We start from the raw sequence: 19,831 nt of genomic DNA, 5'->3' as shown, positions 1-19,831 counted from the left end.
ATTAAAATTCTCAGCAGCCCATCTGACTTACTGTGTACACGTGGTGCCTGCTGCTTTATTTCTGGTGAGGATCTCTTCTGTGCTAAGCCCTGAAGGTAGGCTTGCTCTGACTGGTTTTGCAGCGGGGCTGAAAAGCTCAATCAAGTTAGGGATCCTTCAGTGCCCACGTGGGGCTGTAGCACCATTGTCACTGGGGCTGAAAGGTGTGCCTGAATTAAGGCAGTAGTGAGGAATGCTGTCTGCTGGGGTACTGAGCATGTAAGGTTGGCAAATATTCTCAGGTGTTGCATTTCTGACCTGCTGTGTGCAGCTGGAGCACAGTGCAACCATGACCTGCTCAGCTGCTGAGGTCTGACCTTACTGAAATACATCTTTGCTGTTACTGGGCAAGCAATGTTTTGGATGATTTTTAGCTTGTCTGCTGTAGTTCAAACCAGCCTCGTGTTCAGGCAGCGGGGCAGGAACCTGAGGCAGCTCTGGCTCTCTGCAGGCAGCCTGAGCAATTAATCTCAAGAAGCCTGCTGACAGCCCCAGCAATTTGGATTTTTGTCTTTAATTCTACCTGAGCGTGCTCTGGGTGAAGAGCTGCTGCATTGTAAAGTAAGGCGTGACTTAGAACCTGGAAAGGTTTGTGAGTTGGGTTGTGTTGCCTGAAGGTGTGACGTGCAAGTCGCTGTCCTAGCTGCAATGAAACACATTGCAATACTTGGCTAAAGTGCAAACATCCAGGCCAGGCCGTTGTGCCACCCTGACAGCCTACCTTGAGAAAGAGCTGCAGTTCAGTCTCACCGTGTCCAGGTTAAGTTTCCCTCCGTAGGAAAATTCCGGTGGCAAAGAAATGGGGAAGATAGAGATGGGGTTGTACTCAAGTTCAGGGTCTTCTTCAGTAGTGTCTGTGACAAGTGGTGAGATGGCTGAGGGCAGGTAGGCTCTGTCAGTAACTGGATTAGCAATGTACTCAGAAACGGTTTGTGCTTGCTCTGTCACTTCCAGCACCACCTTCTTGTACAAGTCGGGAAGCTGGTGCTTGTAACTGTCTCCATCTGTGGTGCTGGGTAGAGGCCTGTACTCCGACTCCTGCTTCTCAAAGCTGCTTTTCAGTTGCCAGTCATGATTGCTGCTGCTGCTGAAGATGAGCCTGTCCTGGAAAACCTGGCAGTCTGTCTGCACAAAGCTTTCCTCTACTTCTGTGGTTTCAGGCTCTTCAAAACCGCTGCTGTTGTGCAAGAGCAGGCTGGAAGGCACGCTCAGCTCACCCTGCTGGGGGGGCACACGTACAGCAGTGCTCGTTAATTCTGCACTCGGTGCCTTGTGCCCTCCCACCCACCCCCAAAACGCAGGCATCTCCACCACTGCTAAGCGGGAAGCGGCCCTGCACAGTTCTGCAGTCGCTGTGTGTGATGCACACTACGTGTAACACCATACAGGACGGAGCTGCTTCCGTGCCCGAAAGTGCAGGGCTTGCTCTGTTAAGAGGTGACTGATTTGCACAGCTCTGACTGCTTTTTCTGCTGAAGATGATGGGGTTAGAAGAAAGAAGTCTGATTTACCTTCGTAGACTTGTCGTTCTTAGCCCATGTGGCATTAGCTGGATCTGGAATGGCTTTGTTGTACCACTGAGGTACAGTGGCAGAAAAGAGCAAGAGTAATCTGCGGATGGAACAAGTGAAGTTAAAAGCAAAATGCCCATACCTGCAAGTTCTGCTGAGCTGGAGCGTGCTGTCTGTGTGTGCAATTACTGAAGAATTCTGTGTAATGAGTCTGCATTACTATAGAATAGCAGAAACTCAGGCTGGGTGGGACTGGCAGAGCCTGCCCAAGTTTTTGAGGACGCAGCAATTTTGGCTGATTGGACTGCACAGCTTTGGATTTCCACTTTTTCAAATGCTTCTGGCCAAGACGCCACTTCTGAGTATATATTGTTGCCCACTGGTCCGTAGCCTTTAGTGTGTTGGGTTTTGGCTGTTCCAGATGCTAATATTTCCAGGTGCAAAGCCAGCAGTGAGGTAACACTGAGCAAGTACTCAGCAAAAACCAGTGCAGCACAGCATCGTCCTGCAGCCAGCCCTGTTAGGTGTGCATGACTAACAGCAGAGCGTGCTCAGCGTGGCCATGAACTCAACCCTGGAAAATCTGGTTGGGGACGTGTTTATGTTGCTTTAAAGAAAAAGGGCTTTTTGTCACAGGGTCTGACTTCCCTCTCAGGAAGTGACCGAGGTCTGTATCAGCTTGGGTTCAGTGGAAGCTGGCCTTAAGATCTCGGTTACAAATTCATGATATGTGAGCTATAGCTATCTCCTAAGCACGATGCGTTGTTCTTACCACTCACATTATCCAAAACCTTTGTTCAAAACAATCCTCCCTGTTCCCCAAGGTGTCCCGAGAGCATGCTAATACGCCCTCTAGCAAAACTCCCACGTGTTACTGGAATGCAATGCATCGATCCACTCACAGTTTTCTTGCAGGACGTAGGGAGCAAATACAGGCTGAGAGTATGAAGAAGCTGCAGGTGAGCACAATAATCCAGTCCACAGCACCTGGAACATGGAACAGACATGTTAACCTTGTTTTAATGAGGAAAAGTTTATTCTAGTTCAATCTGGACAGCACTCATAAAGAATACCACTTCGCACTTGTAAAGAATACCAGAAGTGTTCAGGTTTTAAATCAGGGAACTGAATGAAGCAATGACATTTGAGCAAACAGTACTTTATAATGTTAGAATGTCTACAGCTGCCTCTTGAGATAGGCAGTCCATAATCCAAAATACGTGATTGCTGACCTTCTAGTACTGAACCTCCCACCGACACAGGGCACAAATTTGTTTCTGCAGCCCCTGGGCAGCACAGAAGCAGAAGGGACCACACACAGGGCTCTGTTGGTCCCTCTCCCCCAGCAGGCTCCTTACTTTCCAAGCAGACCAGCTCGCTGTTTCCCCAGGGGCTTTCTCCAGCATCTGTCAGCGCTGTCATCCACAGGACATAATACTCCCCACGCTGTAGATCTGTGATGTAAAACGAATGCTGGGATGTCGTATTACAAATGGCTGAAAGAGAAAAAGGGAAAAGCAAATAAGAATCCTAGCAGGTATTCTTACTGCATTTAGCTCTAAGAAGAATTGTGTTTCCAGAAGCTGGAACGTGCAGAAGTTCTCTATTGCTGTAAGTAACCTCCTTGTCTGTGTCACTGAGTCCTTGGAAGGGCTGTAGGAGAGCTCAGGCCACTGGGGTTGTTCTGAGACCTGTCCCACTGCACAGAGTAGAACAGATGCTGCGCAGCATTGGCTACCCTGTGCTTTGACTACTGTAATTTGGTGAATCAGTGTCTAAATCTAAAATGAGGTTTGCGTGGTGGAATTACGAAACATCCATTAAAAGCTGCCGTGCAACTCCTGAATAGGAGAAGAAAAAGCATTTCTTGTCCTGGAGGGAAGCATGGGGGTTACGCAGGTGGAGGAAAAGGCCATGCACGGGGAAGGCACCCAAGCGCAGGAACGCAGTGCGTGTTACCTGCTGTGTCTCAACGTGCTGACATTTGTTGAATACAGCTCTTAGTTAAGTCTGTTATTTGTACCCTGCCGATAATTACAGGGCTAGGACTTACGAAAATAACAAAAAGAAAAAAAAAAAAAAGTGAAAGTGAGGGAGAATTTTTTTCATTCAGAATAACTGAGAATTTCCAACTTAATATATGAGTATAAAAACGCAGCCTTGTTCGTGAACAGCTGTAGCAGAGAACTGGATCTTGCTGCTAGGTGAGCTGCCTGGGGCTCCTTCCTGAAGCCTCTTTCTTCACCACCCCTCTCCCCTCAATAAGCAGCACCTGCACATCACGTTGTTTTTACCAGGTTCCTACCGTAGACGTAAGGATCCACGTTACTGTTCTTTTTTTGCAGGTATATTTTGTACTGTGTGATGCAGCCCATCTGCTGGTGGGAAGGGATTTCTTCCCACCAAACCAAGATGCCGTTTGTCTGTGGCTTTGTGTACACTTGTGGCCCAGCTGATGGTGCTACAAAACACAGCATAACGTACGACTTTTAATGCTGAGTAGCTTAAGCTGGCTTTAAAAGATCTGAAAGAGTATTACTGCAGTTACCTTTTTCTCTTGAGTATCCCCGCACTGATTTCACTTGCCCAGCTCTGTCCTGATACAGTGCAAACACACTAATGTGATAGCACACATTATCTTCTATGTGCTCTAAATGAAGAAACAGACACAATTATCCCATTCAAATATTCACAGTTATGGCTAATATATTCACCTGCTCAGATTAATGTTTCCCTTTCTTAAAGCAGAGTACAAAGTAATGGCATGAACATGTTACTTTTTTCTTGCTTGCTTGAGAGCAGGGATTTAAAACCCTGGGAGGCACAGCACCAAGACAACGTAGGAAGGACGAACTGGAATAACAGCAGCAACCCAATTGTAACTTTGAAGCTGTCTAGGATAAAGAATATCGCTGCTGTAGTTCTGGTTTGGATCAGTGACCAACAATGGGATGCACTCAAGGCCAGGCTGGATGTGGCTCTGGGCAGCCTGGGCTGCTGGTTGGTGACCTGCACACAGCAGGGGGTTGGAACTGATGAGCATTGTGGGCCTTTGCAACCCAGCCATTCTGTGATTCTATGAAAACTATTAGAATGGGAATACTCTTGATCCTTGAGGTCCCTTCCAACCCAAGCCATTCTATGATTTTCTTCTTAAATCTCTGATCTTTGTCTTACTGCATTTCAGAAGGATTGATTTTATTTTATTTTATTTTTTTGAGGCATTCCACCTACCAGGTAAATCTCATTTGAGGGACTGCCAAACCACTCATTTTTTTTCCTTCCACGTCAAAGGCTTTAAACATGACAGTCTCTTACGCTGAATTAGTTAACTATTAGAGTCTGACTTGTTCCTTAAAAGGCTTTCACAGTTAAAATAGTACATCAACAATATCCTGCTTCTCTGTGGTGCTCACCTGGTATCACTATAGACAGGTTGGATGCAACAAGTCTTATCCAGCTTGGATGGGGCTCCAGGCTGTTGTTCCTATGGGTGTTTATCCATTCCACAACATACCCATTGATGGATGCAGTGGATTTAGCAGGAGGTTTCCAGCTGACCAAGATGCTGTTATTTCCCATCGCCACAGCAGAGAGGTTCCGAGGAGAGGGTAAATCTGTCATGGGAGAAAGAACAGCCAAACAGAAACCACACCATCAGCACAGATTTGCCTCAGCCTTAAGGTGAGTTGGTAAGTTTGATTCCTGGTTTTTACCCCTTACCATCACGCTCCCTTCAGTTCTGCCCTCCCTCATATAAAACAAATGAAAAGAAGCCATTACTCTTCTTTTTTTTCATAGTTAGATGTCTGCTGTGTCAGGTGCCTGGATGGCTTGCACTGTCAGCAGGAGGGGTTAAAGTTATGGCAGCGCCGATTCAGGGCAACTTGGCTCATCAGGAAACCACACCGCAGTCCTTGACCACGTTTGTGAGTGGATCTGAACTGCAGTCACTGCAGATCCCTGGGGACGTGTGCAGATCAACACGAAGGAGCACAAAGTGGCAGAATCTGAATGCTTCTATGGTTCGTAGCTGTGAGCAGTGCAAAGCAGAGCTGAGGTGATTTCCAGTGGCTGAGAACAGTGGGAGGCTTTACCTTGGATGCTCAGGCTGGTCAGGATGGATGCAGGAGGTGAGCTTCCCCTCGAGTTATCAGCAGTGACTGTTATCTTGTAGTCCATCTTTGGAGTGACTCTGGTGTAACTGGTTTGTGTGGTCACATTCGTTTCTATTGCTTTGGGCTCCTCCTGGCTGAGTGCTTCAAAGGTCACTGTGTAATGCAGGATTTTTCCTCTTGCCTCTGACTTCTGCAAAGCCTGCAAAGAAAATATGTTTGTTACGTTTTCAGTCAAGGGAAAAGCCTGGAAGAGAGCTGGGAAAAAAGGCAACGACGTTGAGTGTACTGCAGAAAACTCTGATGGTACCAGACTGATGTTTTCAACCTGCTCAGGGAAGGAGGCACTGGTTTGGCTTCCTGAAACCGCTGTGTTCAGACAGCCAGCTGTTCCAGGTTTGCTGCCTCTCTGCAGGATGAACCCTGTGTGTCACACAGCTGCAGTATCGGTGTTCCACGTGGGGGTTTAAGTGCAGGAAAACAAAAGGCTTTTCTTCAGCCACTGACAGTGACTGGTTCGGTCACCAGGAACCAAATGCTCCATCTGCTTAGAGCTGGACTTCTCTCAGCTCAGATGAGGGATTTCTGTTGCACTTACAGACCCTCCTGAGCAAGGCCTGGAGGAGCACACACACATTCACGTCTGCCTGCAGATGTTTTTTTTGCCCATTCATTGTGAGATTCCCAACGAGCAGTAACTGCAGAGCCTTTTCCACGTGAGGCAATGCACGAGGCAAAGCCTCATTTCAGAACCTCCTGTGAAGGCGGTTGGGACACTTGTTATTTCCTGGCATGAATGAATCAACCTGTTTTTCTTCCTTTCCAGGAAAGATTAAGTCCAAACTAAGGTTTCAGTGCCTCCTAGGAGCTGGTGATCATCGTTAAAAAGTCAGAAAGATCACTAGACTTGCTACCAGCTCTGTGCTACCATCAGTCTGCCACTATCAGCCCTTTAATATACAGGCTCATGGCAGATGGTGGCTTCAAAGCTCCTCCCTAGTTCAAGGCTCAAGCTACCCAATTTAAGAGAGGAGCTTTCACTTGAAGGTATTTTATTCCTCCCTTTTTGTTCTCATCATAGTAAAGAAATCCCTTACAGCGACAGCATCACTTGCTGGACAATAGCAAATAATACCAGCTAATGTGCTTTGGTAACAAACGATTGGTTTTTACTTTCTCCTCTCTTAAAAGTGGAAAGAAACGTGGCTTTCCGACAACTTAGTGCTTGCACAAAGATGTTTCCCACTTCATAGTGTTCAGCTGCTAAATGCAGTTCCCTGCTACCAGCTGCAGCTCTCAGAAAGAACCCTTGCAATCTCCCCCTCATTAAATCTATTACCTTCTTCTATGTAGTGTTAGATGTCTTTATATTTGATTGCTGCTTTTGTTTGTTTTAAAGCAAAATTGTAATTGAAGTGAATTAATTCCCTAATGGTAGTGACAAGAACATACATTTTAGCTGAGATTCCTTCTGCAGGTTGCATACCTATTTCTTATCTATTTCTTATTTTTTATTTTTCCTGTGTAATTCCAGTCTAGTGAAGCTCTTTAATTCCTTGCTGCCTGAAAACAAACTTTTTTCACTGCAGCAGGGTCTGTACTGATAGGACAAGGGGAAATGGTTCCAAACTTAAAGAGGGGAGATTTAGGTTGGATATGGGGAAATGGTTTTAAGTTGAAGGAGGGAAGACTTAGGTTGGATGTCAGAGGGAAGTTCTTTGCTGTGAGAGTGGTGAGGTGCTGGAACAGCTGCCCAGAGAGGCTGTGGATCCCCGTCCATCCCTGGAGGTGTTCAAGGCCAGGTTGGATGGGGCCCTGGGCAGCCTGGGCTGCTATGAAATGTGGAGGTTGGTGGCCCTGCCTGCAGTGGGGGGTTGGATCCTGATGATCCTTGGTTCCCTTCCAACCCAATCCATTCTACGGTTTTATGATAAGGAAAAAGTCACTTTCTTATAGGGCATCATTCACCAGCTTTCTGAAAGCTCTGCCCTTTCTGTATGGGAATACTTGCTCAGAGCTTGTCCAGTTTCAGATCTACAGCTGTATCGTTAGCCAGCTATTCTGTGTGTGCCCATCGCCTGCTTCACACCTGTACAGAAACGTTTTCTTTCAGCTACTGCAGTATAACAAGGGATTCAGCTGACCGTTGGCAAAGCACTAACATGGACAGAGCAGTTGAAATTACCCAGGCTATATCCAGCTTTTTAAAAGCTGTATAGAATTTGGTTACCTTGAGGGAGAGCCAGTTAGAATGACTCAGCTCCTCTATCTCCCCCGTTCTTCATCACCCTGTTCTTCATCTCGGAGCAGAAGCTCCTCTAAAAGGAGTTCATAGCCAAAGGCACACCCATGATGCAGATGCCTACGATCACATGGGGCACAGCATCCCCCTTTCCTCCAGTAATCTGTGTTCTGACTAGATGCAATAAGTAGAAAATGGGGAAGGTCTTGGCTAGTAGAGTTATCCTCAGTTATTGCATATCTCTGGACAAAGCACTGCTGTGCCCTGGTTTAAGTCCTTTCCTGCAAACACATAACATAGGGTTCCCCTCCAAAGCTGCTCATTATTTCTGCATATGCTAAGTTTTCTTTAACTTACCTTCCAAAAAAGAGAAATGTTCTGCATTTGAGAGTCTATATCCTGCTTTTTGTACCAGACATCTAAGAGCCCAGTAGGTACTGGTTGGGAAAGAAAAGAAGCAGAATTAATGACAGTGTTTTGAAGCAAACAAGACATCAAATAGGCTACAAAAGTAATAATCCTGAAACAACTCGTATTTAAGATTTGGAACCTCAGAAAACATGTAAGTGCTGTAGTCCTAAAAGTATCGTTTTGGATTTTAAACTTATATTTGCTATTACAGCTAGAGTTCAGCTGCAGTGATGACTGCCCAATGCCCGTAGTCACAAAGAACAAACATCTCAGTAAGAGGGGTTACGGTCTGCCTGAGACTTCATTTTGCACTCAGTAACCACTGACTTCCAAGAAAGCCTATAAATCAAAGGGACAGTATTAGCTCTCACCTTTGCACAAAAGTTGAGGTGAATTAAGATCCAAGGAAGATGCTTCCTGAAAACCCTCGATGTTTACAATGATAGCCACCGAACCCTACTGTTTTTGACTGCAAAAGCTAACTAACAACATGCTCCAACAATTTGGGATCAGATAAAGAGATACGAAGAAAGGCAGGGTGACAAAGCTTGGCTCCTCAACCTCCTTGAGCACCATCAACTCATCAAAATCAAAAAAGTGTTTCTAATAGCCCAACAGCAGGCAGCTGATGCACAGCCCTATTTAGACTGGGGCTGAGGCTGTCTGCTATTTCTTAAGTGCAAAGACAGAAAAAATCCTCGGTACCAGCAATGTTAAGAACTATTTGTCCTGCTTATAATAGTGACTGGAAATAGGAAAAAAAAAAAAGAAAGAAAACAACAGAAAACAAACCTTGATCTCACAGGTTGTTTCCAACCTCGCGATTCTATGATTCTATGAAACCATGGGATGCACAGAAGAAATGCAAGCAGAAGGCACTCACTGTGAGCAAGGGGCAAGCTCAAAGCAGGAGGGAAAAAAACAGATTGTATCTGCTGAACGGCAGCCCAGATTTTAAGGTTCTTTTCACACATGAACCACACAAATCAGATGGAAAAGAAAGGCTTGCGTCACTAAAGTGTTTGCAGAAAGCAAGTTCTGTGGCCTGGAGAAACATGGGGAAAAAAAAACAGCGCCTAAGTATAAAAGGTGCAGTCTTGAATTCACTGAAGGCCAAAGTAGTGTGAAAACTTCAGCTACTTTGAAGAAGAGCGAGGATTATTACGTTTTGCTCATCATCTGCAGCCTCTCCTCACTCATCAGAAGTATTCCCTGAGCAGTTGAGGAGAGTCTTATTCTGCAGCACTGCCTGGGGAAAGAGGGGTGATGACCACAGACACCATAGCAACGCTGAGTGCGTTCATCCTCCTCCTGAGAAGGTGAAGAAAACTGTTGAGAGGAAGGTGGGGGAGGGAAAAAGTTCACAGCTTTTGCATCAATCAATGCTTCTTACAGAAACTGTTGCTGGCAGAAGTGGTAAACAGCATGAGTAATAGATGGGGGAGCCTGGAGAGCTTATAGTAACTCACAAAAAAAGAGCAATGAAAGCCAACCATGAGATGAAAGGAGAGGATGCCAAAGAAGCCAACGCGCCTTTGCTGAGATTCTTCTTGAGAAGCTTTCTTCTTTCATAAGAACACGCAGAAGTTGGGCGTGCAGATGGGGACCCTGCAGCTCACTGAAGGCTTCTGGTGTTAGAATTGGTGTAAAGGAGGAGAATTGAGCTCGTGTCTGTGCTGCGTCCCCTGGACTCTGCTGTGCAGACCCACCAAGCAGAAATGCTGTGTTCTCATTCGCGGTGGGATAGCACTGTGAAACGCCTGGCCAAGTCCTCACCCATTAAGGCTACAGAGATCTCCAATGACTGCACTGCTTAGAGGAGAGAGCTAGCTGGCAATCGTCTAAATGAAATATTTTCTTTACTCAGAAGAAGATGAATCAGCAAATTTAAACCATTTTGTCACAACCTGCAACTGAGCTGAGCCAGAAGAGGCAGTTTTCTGGGCCCGTCCATCCAGCTCCTCAGCAAAGAGTCCAGCAGGCTCAAGAACCCAGCGTGTGTTTCCCAAATGTGACGTTCCTCAGTGACTGAGTGTCCCCTGCCAGCCGTGCTGCCTTTCGCGTGGGATTGCTGCAGTAATTCTGTAAAGGCTTTGATACAAACCAATACGAATCGTTTTCCTTTTCCCAGCTAAGCAGCACAGATTTCTCCGGCTTTTCCAGATGTGCAGCAGTGTGGCAGGCTGCAAATCCTCCAGGCAAGGCACAGAAAATTCCTCCAACCTTCAATCATGTCAAAAGAATATATCCTTCAGAATTTCTCAGTGATCTCCTGAAATTCCTGTTTCATCAGAAACGTGAACTGGTTGTTTTCTGCTCACGAAGAAGACCTGTTCTGTTACTGAAGTTTACTTCCCTGTTGGCTTTGTTTCTGGATTCACAGATTCTAGCCAGGAGCAAAAAGCAAACAGTGTTTTGAGTTCACCCAGAGGGTGGTGAGGCACTGGAACAGGTTGCCCAAGGAGGCTGTGGATGCCCCATCCCTGCAGGCATTCGAGGCCAGGCTGGATGTGGCTCTGGGCAGCCTGGGCTGCTGGTTGGTGACCCGCACACAGCAGGGGGTTGGAACTGATGAGCACTGTGGGCCTTTGCAACCCAGGCCATCCTATGAATTCGTTAGCTGAAGTTTATGCTTCTACGTAAACTTTAGACATAGGCTTAGTATAACAAATCATATTACCTGCTTCTGGAGTCTGGGATTGGAATGCACTCCAGTTACTCCACAGTCCCCTCTCAGGATGAATTTTACAGCTCACTTGAAATTCATACTCTGTATGAGGCTCCAGACCATGAAGACTGCATTTTTTACTCTCTAAATTTTTAACCTTCAGTGAAGATAAAGGACAGATAACATTAAACTCACAGGGAAACAGGGTTAATAAGGAGTTCTACGTTCATATATTTTACTCAACTTCAAGCAGTTCCTTTGTTCTAGCACTTAAAATACAAGCTAAGGATTCCAACCAGCGTTAAAGAAGACGCAAGCATTTGGAAAAGGTACACCCAAAGCCTTGAGCTACAGTGAGCAGAAACGACCGTGTTTTAGTAGTGGTGTGCCAAACATAAGCTCTGATTTGTTGTGCATTATACTTGATATATGGCAGGTTGTTTTGTGTTTCTTTTTTTCATGCTAAGTGTTCCACCTTCATTCAATATCAGACCGGCAGTTGAGGCTTTGAGGAGCGGGCAATAGTTTTTCTTAAATAAGATGCTAAAGAGCAGACCTGAGAGAGAAATAACAGTATTAAAGGAGCATCCAAGGGTCATAATTTAATTTATTCTTCAGAGAAGGATTACCATGTTCCAGGTGGAACTGCTAACTGGACGGTATCTCACTCTGCAGTGCTGCCCTTGGACTTCACTGTGCCAGAACAACGTGCAATTTGTTGCAGAATTTTCAAATTCCACTAAAACGTTTGGAGGATGGGGCTTCACTGGCAGCAAAAACAGAAACAAAACAAAGAAACAGCACTCAGATGTGTATCACAGCAAGTAAAGGAGGGTTAGGTAAATAGAATGGGTGATTGAGATGGACGGATACCTTCTCTGACAGGTGTAAACAACAAAGATAGAGTGCTCGGCTTGCACTTTCTCTAAATAGCCAGTGCTAACTGAAAGAAGGTAAGCCAGCCATTTACCTATGTCTATTAGCATGAACTTAAGTGGCTGTGAAAAAGCACTTCCTAGTTTGTTGGAGGCGACAACCACAAGTCTGTAAGTAGATTCAAAATTCAACTTTGCACTCAGAACCAGCGAGCCAAACTTGTTACTCAGGCTTTCTTCTGAAAAGCACAAGGTGTCAGTGCCGTCTGAAAGTCTAGAATAGAAGGAAAGCTCTTGGTTAATACCTTCTGTGGGAGATAAATCCATTTGTTCCTTGCTCACAGCTTGCAGCAGAGGTCTGCAGCCTATTTCAGGGAAGGCTCAGCAAAACCAGAGAGAGCTACAGCACTGTTGGTTCTTTAAGAGGAAGCAAAAATAGCACAGTTTGGAAAAGTTCTCTCTCCATCTCCTTAGCTGAACCGTGAGACACAGCGAGAGGCTCAGAACTGAGGTTTCCTGGTGCTGGCATTGCTGATCACAACACCTCTACGTAGAGAAGACCCACGATGGGAAAACAGCAGGCAGTTTAAGGCTACTTCTACTACTGAACTTCCTTTTGCAATAAAGGAGCCATGAATTGGCATATTCTCTTAGTGTGCTTAACACAGAGTGACTGAACTACTGCTGTGCAGCACACACAGCTGTAACCAGAAAAGGTCTTTTGTGACCACGGCAGCCTCGTACTGACTTATTCAGAAAGCAGCTCTTGTGTGAGCTGATAAAGGGTAAATCTGTAACAAACAACCTAAAACTAACATAAAGACCCCTCTGAGATGTGATTATAGGCTTTGAAGAACCCACTTCCCTGTGTTACTTACTGTATCACATACGTAGTGTTCATGTGTGTAAACCTTCCTTTGTCCCAGGTGCAGGTAAGGCTGCCATCTGTCCCATACTGGATACATGACACATTTCTTGGCTGATCTGGAGGATCTTAAGCAGATATTCTGATCAGTCTCATCCTTTAAAATGTTGAGAGCAGCAAGCTGCTGAGATGCAAATGTTGCCACTACATATAAAGCGGCAGGATAGGTGTGTCAGAGGTGAGAGACAGTGGGTGCAGTGAGACAGACATCACACAGAGCCCTCCAGATGCCCACATCCCCATGGGGGGCTGGGAATCAGGGTGTGAAAGGCTCTGTTGTATTTCAGATATAAAAGCAATACGACATAGCAGGAAAGGCCACCCCCTCTGAGCTCCTAACCTCTGCTTCAGAGGCACCCCAGAACACCAGAAAGAACAAGGAATAATGAAACTCTCCTTACTTCCAGACTCTATATCAATTCCACAAATGAGTTTTTTCTTGTATTCACAATCTATTTTGCAGGTAAACATGTGTTTGCCATACGTATTGACTGGAAATGTGTTGCTTACTGAAGTGCCATAATTGCTAGTCAGTTCAGAACCGTTAAAGAAAAGAGCTATCTTGCACTGCTCGCTGTATTTCAGTCGTTTTAGCTGGCACGAGAGGGTAATGTTGGTTCCAGGCTGGACGTGAGCAGCAGTGTTAGCAGTCATGTTTCCTTTTTCACATATTTCTGCAACACCGTGGGGAAGTTTGCTGGCAGACACGTTTCCTATATAGCATGCTTCTGCAACAGAATGGGAAAACAAGCCTTTAAAATGGATATATTGCTTATCTCATAAAACATGCTGCCTTGGGAAGACCGTCGTGCCAAATTTATCATGTAAGGATAAGGATTCTTGTCTCTGAGTTGTGACTCACAATGTATTACTGTCCAGTCTTCACTGGTTGGATTAAATGGAGATCAGAAACCAAAGCCTAACTGCCGGTGATCACACCAAAAAGCCCCCAAGGCAAAATCTACTCATCAGAGCTGCTTTTTTCACTGCTGTTTAATGAATGTTGCCATGAAGAATGGGAAGACACTCAATGGTAGCCGTGGATCAATGAGCTCTTAAGGAAAGCACAGTGTAAACCTAACTGAGCATCAAATTTTGCTCTCTCTAATAGGAAAGATGTCTTCTGGTGTCTCTGAATGAAAATGCTAATTACCCAGTACTTCTTTTAAGTGCTAATTGCTATATACATAAGAACAAAGTCTTACCTGCTGTGAAGTACATCAACAAACAAATTGTGGCAGGTACAATCCATGCAAATTGCATTTTGCTCCCTACACAGAAACGATCACCTTTTACCAGCTCCTAAAAAGTGGGAAAAAGTCATTTCATAACTTCAGAAAATTCAAAATCCTTACTTCATCAGTCCTTTCTAATTAATTAACTCTCCTTGCTAACACTGCTGAGTTGTGGCACAAGATGCAATCCTAAGCAGCAGCTGGATTGCACTGCATTATTGCATTACATTGGCTCTCCCTGCAGACTGGCACACAGCCTAGAGTCACAGACACTTTGACACTGTGCTTCAAGGAGAGACATACTTCCTCCTTTCCCTCTCAAAGATGCTTTGCAAGCCCAGAACCAAAAACCTTGCTGCAAAAGAGAACCAGAACAGACCCTCAGTACCCCCCATGCAAAGGACAAAGGTTTTTCTCATTCATTTCTGCTTTTGTACCTCCTGCGCTGCACATTTGCAATTTTACAGTAAACTTCTGCAACTCCTTGTGACAGCTAGAATTTAGCAGAAGCTGAAGCAGAAAGGACACGCCGTACCAAGGAGGTTTGAACAATCAGTACACAGAAGCAGCAATTCTCAAGCCTCTTCATTTTCTTCTCAAGGGAGAAGCACACATGCTATTTCTCCCCCAGGTGCCTTTTTGCTTGCCACATTCCAGCAGCAGTCGCTGTCCTGAAGTCCTGCACCTCTTTTCCAACATGAGCTCCCAGTGTGCTCCTGCCAGCCAGGCAGCCTGCAGAGGTGCTGGGGAAGCCCAGTGCACACAGCTCAGGCTGCCTGCGTGCCCAGCCTGCTGTCTGCCCACTGCTGCTGCCTACCCGGGGTTTCTGATGCTGCTGAAACCAACCAGCCACCTCACATGGGTGTCACCCCAGCCTGTTTCACCACCCTTCGTCCCATCTGCCTTCTAGCTCTGTCACCTCAAAGCAAACAGAACAAGTGCAGAACAAGATCTGTTTCTCTGGGGAGCACAGATGAAGAAAGAAATGAAGAAGAAGGGAGGGGTAAGAGACAGGATGGAAATGTCTGGGGCTTCCTAGAGCCCGACACTGACACTTTCCTCACCTTTTGCAGGTGGATTTCTCTCACCTCTCCAGTGGCAAACTGCTGTGGCACACATTCGGATGGGGCAGCCAACAGCTGTGAGAGTAGCAAGGAGACGGATTTAAGGACACACCAATGAACAGCGAGGAGAGATGGAGCGGGTCTGCAGAGCAGGGAAACCCTGCTGAGAATCCAGAGCCAGATCCGATGTCCACAGTGCAGATGGGAGGACGCAGCACTCCCGCTGTTGAGGACGTGGGTTCTCTTCCACTGACCTGAGCCGAGACTTCCTACAGGTTCATACAAACGTTTCATTTAAATCCTCGGGTTCTTCGGACGCAAACGTTTTGCTGCAGCACCTCAGCTTCACACCGACACGCCGACAGCAGCCGAGTCTGTAGGTGAGTCGTAAGTGCCGGGATGAGCAATCGCAGCCCCGCGGTTCTTCAGATAAACGCTCTGCCTTCCAATAAACTGAAATTGCCACTTTGACTGGGTAAACATCCTTCAGGCTTCGCTGCCAGCAAAACCGTGCCCCAAACGCCTGAGTCAAACCCAGCAGCTCCTCACGCACCCCTCAAACAGCAGCGGATCGCTATGGAAGTGCCCTCCTCCCGCCTTACCGGCACAACGAGGAGCACGCAGCGCCGTCGCGTTGCACCCCGAGGTAAAAACGGGCTTATCGGAGGCCGCAGGGAGCACCGAGATCGGGAGCTCCAAGATCGGGAGCCGCGTTTACCGGCGCCGCCGGCAGCGGAACGGCGCCCGGCCGAGGGTCGTCCCGCCCGGTTGAGGTAAGCGGCCGTTAAAGGAGCCCCGCCTGCGGAGGTTTGGCGCTCGGAGCATCGCTGCCCGCTCCGGGGCCCTGGGCTCAGCCCCGCGCGTCCCACACGTGCGTGCGGCCGCAGCGACCCGCCCCGCCCCGCGCCCTCCCCCGGCCGTGCCGCTGCCCCCGGGAAGGAATCGCGCGGCAGCGGCTGCAGAAGCCCGCGGCCGTGGTGCTGGGAGCCCGGAGCGGCCGTGTACGGGAACGCGGGGCTGGACTCTTATTTCTCACGCCGTTAGCGGCCGCCGCCGTATCTGAAAGAGTTCCTGATGAAGAAGGCCCCTTGTTGCTCGTTTTGCTCTTGGCTGGATGTGGGTGACCGTCGTTTGCTTAAGGACCGACTTTTGCTGCGCTGAATGCCGAGCAGAGGGAGGGTCTGCAGGGCCTCAGCCGCCTGTGTGAGCCGCAGTGCCCCGCTCCCGAATCACCGCAATATTCACCCTTTTTTATAGACAGAAGGAAACGCTGACAAAGCACACCATCTACCCCCCGTGCACTGTGTGTGTCTGTGCCCTGCGAGGCTCCGAATACCACCAGTTTCCTTTTATATGTCTGTCTAATTTCCCCTCTACCTTCTTTTGGTTCACGCTACATTTATACCTTGCAGTCGCACACTGTGAAACCAGGGTTGGTGCATATTAAAATAAGACTCCAACAGAAGTTTATATGGCATCACATCTCTCATCGAGGCCTCATTCACTGCTCCTCCTCGCTGGGTGCCTTTAGCTTCCATTTCCAGAAGGTTTGGCAGCAGCAGCCACACACCGTGCTCAGCTGGCAGTAGCAAGGCTTGGGCAGCATCTCATTCGTGGGTGATGCACTAGGGGAAGGTGCTCCTCAGGTGCCTCAGCCATCAGAACCCTGTGTCACAGAGGCAGGAACTGAACTGAGGAACACCAATCCGCTGCCCATCATGAAGTGCACTTGCTTTCTTTGTTTCTGCTTGAGGTTCAGCAGCAAACTGTGCTTTTTCATACAGTTCTTTCTCGCTGAGTTGTGTTGAAACAGAGCGTATGTTTCCAAGAGCTGTCATGGAGCAGTTGTTGATATGCCAGGTGGTGTATAAACCCTCTGCTTTTCTATGAGGCTTTTATATGGAGTATTTCTTAGAATCACAGAATCATCAAGGATTTGCTAAGTATTATTCTCTTTTCAACTGTTACTGGATTCCAGAATCTGTTTTGCTTTGCTATTGGTAGTGAAGGTCGTCATGTGCAGGGCATTCCTCCAAGGCAAGGGAACAAAGCTGAGCCCAAAGTAACTCTGTGTCATCTCTTTCAAGTCTGAATGAAGACAATGAAGACACAGTGTTGCAAAAGCAAATGCTACCAAAAGCTTAACTTCGTGCTGGACTGCGAAAGTAAGAAGCTTGAAAGGGCACGGCCCCTGCTGCAAATGGAGATATCGTGTGCTGAGCTCTGTACCAACCTGCCTGCACCGCCTGGGCTTCTTGGGGCAGCGGGCGATGTCAAGGGAAGTTCAGAGTCATCAGTTCTCTGAGCTGAGGTGGTGTCTGCAGTTCTGAAATGCAGCTTGGGAAAGCACCATCAGTGGCTGACATAAGGTGATGTTTGGTAGTGATGGTGACCACGGGCTGTGGAGTATTTGTAGAAAGCAGAGAGGGCTGCAGCAGAAGAGGCCAAAGGAAAAGGTTCTAACACAGCTCTATTGATGGTTGCAGTGTCAGCTCTTACAGCCCAGGCAAAGCTGTGCTTTCTGAGACCCACAGCTGCCAGGGGTGAGCAGCAGAGCTGCTCTTCCACTGAGTCAGTTCTCAAGGGAGAAGTTTGTATGATCAAATGAGAATGTGCCAAAGCAGAGCTGCACCTGTGCAAGACATAAGGTGAACCTGGTGAGTGCAAGCTTACTTGCAGGGGGAGAATTACAAACTGTGTTGTATCAGATATTTACTGCCTAAAACAAATTTTGGTGATTACAGAAACAGGGGAAGGGAGGGCTTCTCTCACAGGTGGGATATGAGTCACAGGCCTGGTGCTGCCAAGCTTCCAGAGATATAAATCTGAAAGGAGTCACCATTAGTTGTAAATAGTGTGTTGAGGTCAAGGTGCTGCGTGCTTCAGCTCACTTTTATACTCCAATGAATGCTGGAATAAGAGAAAAAGTGTGAGTAAAGAATATGGATTTTCCTGAATATAGTGGTGACTGGGGCAGGCTGGGGGAAGGCGATCAGATATAAATGATGCAACGAAATTTGAATGTATGTCATTGGCAATTCCTGCTCAACTGCTGGAAGTGAAAGATGAAATAATTTATTTGGGATCAAACTATGTGTAAAGGAAACTTGCAAAGCAAAGCGATGCAAAACAGAGAGCCGGGAAGGGCTTACTCAGCTAGTGCCTACGCTGGGTTTGTAAGGTAAAAAAAAAAAAGCTATCTAAAAATGCAATAAGTTCCAAATATTGAAAAGCCTCCTCTTTCCCAAATGTTTTAATGAGAATTGAAGAAAGAGCTGATGAGGGAAGAAGACTGGAGCTGGGTCAGAGAACAGACAAAGGCTTGTGTTAAAGTTATTGCTAGAGAACACAGCATTCAAACTCAAAAGTGAAATCAGCAGGTGCAGGCATCACACTTTGGTTATATCGAGTTGTAGATCTGGAAATAACCTTGAGAAAGAGTAATTGTGAAGGAAAGGTACTGAGTCATCAACAATGAAATGATAAGTGAGGAGTGACGGCTCGCTGCAAGTTAATTACTGAACGCTTGAAAAACCATGAGACACAATGGGAGTCGACCCCCAAAATCTGCTGTGACTGCCGTCAGTGATCAGTCATGAAAGGTAAATGCACGCTTCTTTTTTCATGTGCGTTGGTTTCATGCAATGGTTGCTTTTTTTGTGTGATCTTCTGCACATCCAAGTGGTGCATGAGGCACCAAGGCGGTCATAATGCTTGAGAAGCACAAGTATTGGTATTGTAATTATGATTAGTGCAACGGTTTGAGCTCGTTACAGATCAGAAGCAGCACTCTCCTTCAGGCTCCACGTTTCAGCAAGTTGTGTGCACATCACAGCCTCCTTCCTTTCCTTTTCTCTTTAGGCCTCTTGGTCAGCTTTGCTCACTGGCCTCCCAGTTCCTACATTAGCAATAGGTTTCCCTGCCCTTTCGTTTGAATGCTTTTCTCCAGCCAATCTAAAAGCTTCCTTCAGGCCCCATTCAGTGATCTCTTTTCTGGCAACACCTCCAGTTTGTGCAGCTCCCACCCTGGTGATGGAGGCCACTGTGCTGGTGTTAGCTGGGTGATTCAAAGCAGGAAAATGCCTGGCTGGAAAGCAACCCGACTTACCGTGCGAGATCACGACTCACGTCACATAGAAGAGGAAACCCTAAATGTGGTTGAGGAGACCCATGTCAGACCATGGCTGAAGGATGTGCTGCCTGGCCCGTTCATCCCATCTGCCTTTCTGGCCACCGTCCCTTCAGTCAGCTTCAGCTGCACACATGCCAGGTTTTGCCCACTGTGCAAGGGTAATGTTGAAGCAGCTGCTCAGCAGTACGTTGGGTAATGATGACTTGTGTGTCTGTTTCTTCGGTGTTCCAGGTAGCCTGCGTGCTGGGCTTACAACTTCTGTTCACGCCTGCCTTTGCCTTTGCCTAGCAGAATGAAATTGGGTACTTAATTCTGCAAGTACAGCTGCTCTGCCTCCTTCAAACCAAGCAAAGTGTGGCTGAATTCACTCTGAGAGTACGAGTCCAACAGGGCAATTCTAGGGAACCCTATGGAGGATGCAGTGTCACCCTGCATCTTCTATGAAGTGAAGAATGATGGGGTTTTGTTGTTACTGTTTCCAATATTCTTGTGGCAAGATTAATTCCCTTCTCTTAAGGAAGGACTTGGCTTTTTTGGTAAATATCAGTCTTGAAATCTCCTTTGATAGATCACTTCTATAATTTGTCCACTGTATTTAATGCTTGCTTTGATCT

At 46.8% G+C, this 19,831-nt stretch overlaps 1 protein-coding gene and 1 long non-coding RNA gene across 4 annotated transcripts; one reads left to right on the top strand and one right to left on the bottom strand.

Annotated features, from left to right (window-relative positions):
* Positions 1-609: 609 nt before the first annotated feature.
* IL12RB2 (interleukin 12 receptor subunit beta 2) lies at positions 610-15,379 on the bottom strand. Of its 3 annotated transcripts, none has more exons than XM_010716021.4 (16): positions 15,086-15,379; positions 13,992-14,088; positions 13,188-13,514; positions 12,740-12,854; positions 11,957-12,135; positions 11,616-11,752; positions 10,999-11,143; positions 8,265-8,344; positions 5,648-5,867; positions 4,967-5,167; positions 4,099-4,200; positions 3,856-4,011; positions 2,909-3,046; positions 2,453-2,537; positions 1,551-1,650; positions 610-1,260 (listed from the first exon to the last, which is right to left on the bottom strand). In XM_010716021.4, exons 1-16 carry the CDS (start codon positions 15,377-15,379, stop codon positions 757-759), a joined length of 2,880 nt encoding a protein of 959 aa, XP_010714323.3. In that variant the 3' UTR covers positions 610-756. The 3 variants fall into 3 exon arrangements, with proteins under 3 accessions (XP_010714323.3, XP_085087649.1, XP_085087650.1); XM_085231523.1 differs by having other exon boundaries at positions 610-1,257; XM_085231524.1 differs by lacking the exon at positions 3,856-4,011.
* LOC146543749 (uncharacterized) lies at positions 5,105-15,858 on the top strand. Its single transcript, XR_014885192.1, has 3 exons — positions 5,105-5,234; positions 5,352-15,024; positions 15,095-15,858. It is a non-coding gene; the product is annotated as an uncharacterized LOC146543749 (long non-coding RNA).
* The last annotated feature ends 3,973 nt before the right edge of the window (positions 15,859-19,831 follow it).

Source organism: Meleagris gallopavo, chromosome 10, assembly GCF_905368555.1.
Source record: "Meleagris gallopavo chromosome 10, MGAL_WU_HG_1.1, whole genome shotgun sequence".
In the NCBI taxonomy this organism is placed as follows: Eukaryota; Metazoa; Chordata; class Aves; order Galliformes; family Phasianidae; genus Meleagris; species Meleagris gallopavo.
The sequence above is the reverse complement of the archived record's forward strand: the minus strand, read 5'-3'. Positions and strand labels throughout refer to the sequence as shown.